This window comes from Bactrocera latifrons, unplaced genomic scaffold (assembly GCF_001853355.1).
Source record: "Bactrocera latifrons isolate USDA-ARS-PBARC rearing strain unplaced genomic scaffold, ASM185335v1 scaffold_141, whole genome shotgun sequence".
Lineage (NCBI taxonomy): Eukaryota > Metazoa > Arthropoda > Insecta > Diptera > Tephritidae > Bactrocera > Bactrocera latifrons.
In genome coordinates this window covers 412,516-420,252 of record NW_017534864.1, presented here as the reverse complement: position 1 = coordinate 420,252, position 7,737 = coordinate 412,516, and the positions used below count along the sequence as shown (strand labels likewise).

General features: G+C 33.1%; 1 protein-coding gene across 1 annotated transcript in view; it reads left to right on the top strand.

The window, feature by feature from the left end:
• The first annotated feature begins 728 nt into the window (after positions 1 to 728).
• LOC108965514 (putative transcription factor SOX-15) overlaps positions 729 to 7,737 on the top strand; it is a 33,053-nt gene continuing 26,044 nt past the window's right edge. The window contains exon 1 of the mRNA XM_018927989.1: positions 729 to 1,712. Coding sequence (XP_018783534.1) covers positions 1,660 to 1,712 — 53 coding nt within the window. The 5' untranslated portion in view covers positions 729 to 1,659. The remainder of the gene's footprint in view (positions 1,713 to 7,737) is intronic.

Here is a 7,737-nt window from a genome sequence, read left to right as displayed (position 1 = left end):
CATTATACAGAATCTCAAATGTCACAAGGCAAGGGTAGAAAGATTCAGAAACATTTGACATTTTGGAGCCTGTTTATTTTATTAAGACTGAATGGACGGTACCTTCGATCCAGGGGACGATATTCCCATATCGACGTTATCGGCTTTGATAAAGTTTTTAAATGCAAGTTAGCAAGATCAGTATTCAGACGACTTTTTGTTAATCGGGAAAATGTTTAATACAAAAGACAATAAYATCGACATTGTCACTCACGTAAATGCTACTGAGGAATTATTTGATAGAGAAACGGAAGGCCTAAATTGTCATACTTCATTACTGCGGTAAAATAATTTTTGAAAATCACGCATAAATTAATTATGATACTTCTCGAAACTAAAATGAAATATGTAAACCAAATTATCACGAATCCTAATTTATTTAAGAAGTATGTGTATATATTTTAGTCGAATTTTTATTCGACCAGCGGGTCAGTGTCCGGTTGTGAGAGGTTTCACTGTATATTTAACTACATATAAATTCAAAATTCTTTAATGTGATATTTTTCAATAATTAATAGATAATGTATGCACATTTCTATATTCACATGTAAAAGTATAATAGCAGAACTGACGTACATACATATATATATGTATGTAAGTTAGCACAAGTGAGAGAAAGTATTAAATCAATATATGTATGTATATAAATATGTATGTATGTATATGTACAGTACATATGTTTGCGAAAAGCCGTCACAAAGCTCCGTTTAAAACGCATCTTCAAATGAGAAATGAGAAATGTGACAAGTGCATTTGTATTTAATCACAACTATGCATTAGCGTACAATTAGTAAATTGTTGAACTAAAAGCCGTTTCTTCTTTATGTACATACATTTTTAAGTGAACGCGGTCCAAATTTAAGCGGTACATATAACAAGTGTGTAAATATTTGTATATACATACATATGCTGATACGTAAATGCATAAGCGTTCCCGTATTTTAGCCGTTTGGATGTGCCGATGGTAATAAATGGAAATTGCAGTCAAACTAGAGCACGTCGCTTCTTTAGGGTACTGCATTGCAAATAATCTAACTCTAACTGTATGTGTGTATGTGTTTATGTGAGTATCAGGATATATGTATGTATATATACTAGTGTGTGTACGAGAACCACAACAGCGAACGCCATTAAGACTGCAACATTTAGTACGGGCACCGAAACCACTTGTTGCCGCTGCCAACCAACATAGCTAGTAGCAACAATGAAACGTAGCATCAGCAACAGCTCCATCAACACAGGCAGAGTCAGATAGACAGTGAATAGTGAGGGAAACCTAACGGAATAATGCAGCATTAAACAAAATGTTTCTGGCCCAATCACTTACACATAAAAGCAAACAAATACCAACTCAAATACAACAAGTTGCCGTTGTTGCGATTGCCACCTTCACAGGAACGAACACATTTACTAGACCGTCAGCGATAAAAACCCCCGGCGTTGCGTATAAAGCCGTTGTTAAAGTAAAAACTGACGCCAGCACTTACAACAACACGGCCAACAACGTCCGCTCCAGCACCGCCACCGTCGCCCTCACCGTCACCAACAACACAAACACCGCATACAACGCCACCGCAGCTTTTGCCGTCCCTTCAAGAGCGTTCAAGACGTAGTAGTAAAATGGAACCCTCATATGATCACGAACAACCACATCATCTGCTAACAAATTACAAGTAATATTTACATTTTTCCCATGGCATTTTTTGTTTAATTACACCCAACTGAAAAGTAGTAGTAGATACATATCTTTGAGATAATAGCTATAATGAATGAAAATGTAGTTGTGATAATCATACATTTGTATGTACATACATATGTATGTATATATTTGCATATGTATGGTATGTGTATGTATGTGTATGTATGTACAAATATAGTAAAAAGTTCACTCGCAAATATGTGAATTTGGAAACCTGTGCATACAATCACAGATTTATGGGTATCCATATGTAAGTCAGTATATGTATGTATGTACCATCTTTAATTGGCATTTACATTAGGAATTTCATATACCTAAATACACGTTATATACATATGTATGTATGTGTATTTGTGTGGAAATCTTTTATAATGTCGGTTTTTGTGTATTTTCCCTTGTGTGAGTATATAACACATATCTTTATATAAGTAAACACAAAAAAGTTGCTAGTCGTGTGTATCAAAATTTGCCCACAGTTTTACATGTTTACGCTTCCATTAAGTACGTACATAAGACAGCAAAAAATTCTATATGTATGTATATCTGCATACTAGTTTGTTTGTATTTAATTTTTTATGCTAAACGTAAAAACTAATAGATTCACCAGTGGCTACTTGAAGAGCAAATCTGAGCGAAATTCTACGGCAGAGTTGCTATTTGATCCTATTCAGATTAGCATAAATTTATGTATAATCATTATTTCACAGCAAGACCTTGAAGAGTTTGAATGACCATTTGTCAAAGCATATTATAAACATGAAGTGATACTTTTAATTTCATAAGAAATAGTTTTTAGTAACTAAATTAATGCGAACGGTAAAAATATTAGAAAACTATTTGCAAATCAAAGTCTGAAAATTTCACTGAAGTTTTTTATATAGGAGTAAAATTAAAGTTTCCTAAAACGGAAGAAGCCTTTTAATATTTATACTCTGGCAACATTTGCTACAGAGGAAGAGTTCGTAGATGGGCGTAATGGGACCACTGCGATGCCCAAAAAACGCCATTAATCGAAAATTTATTAAGTGCTATAATTAAGCCAGAACTCAAATTTGGCAAAATGAATCAAATTAATGGATTCAGTTGTGATATGAAAGTCAGTGAGAAGTGGCTGTGGTCTCGGTCTCTAATTAGTTTTATGTATATATATTCCACACGTAAAATCGCACAAAATAGCTTCCTTTAACCAGCCACGTCCACAGCCCGTTTAAGGGTTTTGGTAACAAACACTAAAAGTGTCATAAATCAGAAATAAAAATGCGTCGATACACTAAATTTTAAATTTAAGATGAGATAAGAAGGCGTTATAGATGAGCGATGCAAAATGGACGACGGGCATGGCACAACCCACTTTCAAGTGAAATCACGTAACTCGCGACGTGCCCGACCGATTTCTATTTAATTCGGTACATAAGATTTTTCCAATATTGCTATGTTAGAGTGCTCAAATGGCGCAAATCGGGCTACAACCACGAATATTTTCTAAGTGTTTCTTTCCTTTCCAGTATATAAATCAATACAATAAATATATCGAAATAAAACTTTGCGCGAATAGTACCTTTGAAGTATGCCACCTTATGACAAAAAATTATCTAAATAGACTTTAATAAAAGGATTATTGAACTTTCGGATAACTTTATGCCGCATATACATATATATCGTCTAATATGTGAGATATACCAATGAAAATGAGATAGCGTATTTTACTAATAACAATGTATCTTTTAATCTAAAATGGATAAAACAGGTGAAAGCTGGACCTATCCCCTATATTACCAATCGGGCTAACTTTATTCTATATATACTTGTAGTACATAGTTTGGTGACATCCAACGCAGGATAGCTCTTGCCAACAGGTGCTACTTCGGATTGAGTAGGCAATTGATAAGTAAAATCCTCCCTCTACGAACAAAAGCCAAACTCTATAAGTCGCGCATTGGCATTGGCCACGGCGAATATCGGCTATGCTGGCTAGGTCATGTTGTTCGGATGGACGAAAACACTCCAGCTTTAAAAGTATTCGACGAAGTACCCGACGGGGGAAGCAGAGGAACAGAAAGACCTCCACTCCGCTGGAAGGATCAAGTGGAGAAGGACCCAGCTTCGCTTGGAATATCCAATTGGCTCCACGTAGCGAACAGATAAAAGACTGACGCACTGTTCTTAACGCGGCTATAATCGCGTAAGCGGTGTCTACGTCAGTAAAGAAGAAGAGACATAGTTTGGTGAGGCACCTTATTGAAACCTAGAGAGCATTTTAGTAGTACGTGGCATATTAATAGTACGTAAAGTATACAAAATCGGCTCGATACTACCCCAACTCCCATAATTTCATATAAAATTTTACCAGCACCAATAGCAATTTCCCGGGCTTCGATTTTTGCCAGCTGCAAAAGCAGCTTCCTTACTTATTTTAAATAAAATTAACTAAATTTGAGAAGGCTTCACAAAGAGCAAGATATCATGGAAACAATGAAGCAATTGGGAGCTCCATGGTGTAGGGCACTGGAAGAGGGATCGTTAGTGAGGATACATAGTCTGTTGAAACTCGTGTCCAGCACAGGCATCCTATGACAAGGGACCAACACTGCTAAATGCGGGGGTTTTTAACTTATCAGACTAACCTAACTAACTTCTAAATCAATATCAATTAAATATAAAATATGCAAACACAATTGGACAATTAAAGGGGAATCTCCCGAACACGTCTTAGTGTAGAGCATTTCGGATTTTATATTGAAAGTTTTATTAGAGTATTAATCAGAATTTGAAAACCGTTTAGTAAATGACTGCGAAAGTAGTTTTTGTCGGCAGCAATACTTCTTTTTGGTCTATCAAAACTAAGCGATAATAATCGAAAATTTGAACTAGAAAATTAAAAAAAAACAGCAAAATAAAGAATTTATCAATGCTCAAATTATTGGATAGTTCAGAATTCGAAAAATTGTTTTACTTTCTGATAAATTTATGAACAATATAAGAAATTCAATAACATGAGAAACGTATTTGTGCGCAGTTTTGATCATAGAATTTTCGATTCTTTGTCATTTTTTAGATGAATATTTCAAAATCAGAAGAAATATAGAATAACCTCGTTTTATTATAATATGTATATGTATATACAAGTAATATAAGTGAAGTATTTGTATCTAATTTCTGTGTTCAATAGGCTGTTTCTTTAGATTTGATCAACAGTGGTCATACAAGTATAGATGTACATATAATAAGAAACCAAATGATTTAATTTGAAATAATAATTTACCGAAGTATACCATATCTCTCAAACAATGAAAGTGGACTCTATTCAAAACCTTTGGAACATAAATTTATTCAATCAACTAGTTTTTTTTTATTTTGGAACGCCTGACCTTTTGACAAAAGGACGAATCGTAGCAAAAAGAGACATAATAGTTTGAAAATTACTAAATACTTAATTATGTAACAAGTAAGGAACAGCTACTTTCGGGTGCAACTGAACATTTTATACTCTTGCAACTTGCAAGAATCAAATCCAGGAACATACTTTAAGGTGTAAAACCAATCATATAGAGTAAGGTCAGCCGGATATTCGCAAATCCAGATATTAGTTATATAAGGGCTAGGCCAAGTTTTCGCTCAAATTTATCTATTTTAGGTACAAAGATACACTGTTATGAATAAAACACGCTCTCTAATTTCATAGGGATAACTCACATATTGGCCAATATATGCGGTACAGAGTCACATCGAAGTTCGAAAATCTTTATACGGAGGCTAAGGAAAGTAATGGTCCAATTCAACCTATTTTTTACATACCGATATACCATTATAAGAGAAGGATTATCCCTTAATTTTAGTTATAACCCTATATCTATCTCGATTAGTGTAAAAATGCTTAGTAGATTAAATGTACATATCCTCACAAGCCACTAAAGTTATATGAACCAAATTTGCTAAAAACAAGTGATTTTTGTTTTTTTCAGTTTCAGTTTTCAAGATGTGATTCAGACTTAATTCCTGATCAACTTAGAATAAGTTTTCTCTTAAATTAATCGCTATTCGGCAATTAGAAACCTACAAAAGATGAATTCAAAACACTTATGCCGTTACCAAAATTGGGATTCAATTTAATTCATGAATATCTATTATAAAAGTTTTCATAAAAAATAAAAACCAATTTTTTTATGTGCAAGTTTCTTTTTTGTTTTAAATTTAATATTCACCACGGAATAGCAAATCGGATTAACAAAAAGAACCACCGTTCTAACTGGTTTCACTGGTTAATAGAGTAGTTTTATTAGTTAAATAAAAATTAGAAAACTTCAACCCTCAAAAAGCTAAGCTCGAAATAATGCAAAACTAAGTACCAAAATAATTTACCAGAAAATTATCAGTGCAATGTATATGAGCATATGCAACAATAAATTTCATTTAACTGAATTCTAAAGTAAATGTAGAGCATAATGGGATAACTTGCATTACTAATTTGAATATAATAATCTACCCGAAGGGTTGGTGTCAGGTGAAAAGTGACATATGAATCATTTACAATTTCTCAAATTTTTGCCATATCAGTAGTAATTCTATGTATACTAAACCGTTATTATACATTTTTAACATCAAGCTACTAAATTTTCAGCTTTTGCGCAAATAGTGAATTTAAGGTTTTCCACCTCTTGGCAAAAAAAGGAAATCGGTCTATAACTATTCAAGCCTCAGTTACCGAATATGAGGACCTGGTACCAGACCCTGGTACCAAAATTAGATAAATGGAACTTAGATCCATATTTGTTAACTATTAAGAATTACCAACCTCTGAGAATATTTCCGGCCTATAATCTCTGAAAATTGTGAGAATATGGAAGTTTCCTAGAGCCGAATTTAGTTGTTTTGCAGTTAGGTTCATAAGCTAAAAACATAATATTATAACAACCCAATCACAATTTCGTCAAATAAGGCATGTCGAATACTTAGCCAATTTTTTTATAATATAAAATTTGGTATCTTTAATCGGCCAAACACACTTTTGAAAAACTGCAGCTGTCTCTTTTCTCTATATTAGTTTTAACAAGTTTAAGTTTTGTAGCATATCACAGATGAACCTATACAATAGGTGTCTTTACAATGCCAGAAATGGTCAAAATATATTCTTACATTACTTACGAAATCCTATACACAATATCCAAAATATTAATTTTCATACCTGTCATATGTTCGAGTGCCCATTCAATAAAAGTCTGGTTGACTTAAATTCTATATTTGATTTGTTGAAAATATTGTCGTTGCAATACTTTCTTCCGTACTAATATTATTCTAGTAGATATGTATGTACATCTGTTATGCTGGCAATTAAACGAGATGTTTTCATTAATAAATGTATCTAAGTAGAAAAGTACAATAAACAAAAAACGGTTCACCATTTGTTTCAGTATTAACAATTGCGACTTTTCAACTAAACTGGTATGCATACATACGTATCTAAATGAAGTATATATGTCTGTATGTATGTTTCTTCTATTTATTAATTTTGTATACATCATATACATATATATGTCTGTACATACATACTATATACAGAACTTTAAGAACAGATCACATACATACCTAAGTATACATACATATTTAGTTTAACTTTGTAAATACCTATGTATGTATATCCATATGAATATACTTAGATTTTCAATTGAAGAGACTGCAATTCAGGTTGGTAAGGTAGAGGCATTAGTATTGGGCCACGCTACCACGCAAGCTGTGAGAATTAGGTCGAAACAACAAGGCTAACAAATTCCGACAGACAATGAAATAAGAGAGACCAAAATAAGTTAATTATGTTTAAGAAAACACACATACATCCATATAAACTGTATAGAATATATGAATGCACAGCTTATGATATACATATAAACTAAGTGTATGCATATACATAGTTTAGATATTTTTACACTTATTAAGGCGTCATTGGCATACAAACATATGCACATGTTTAAATCCTAAGCTAACAGTCCCTCGTACGAACATCA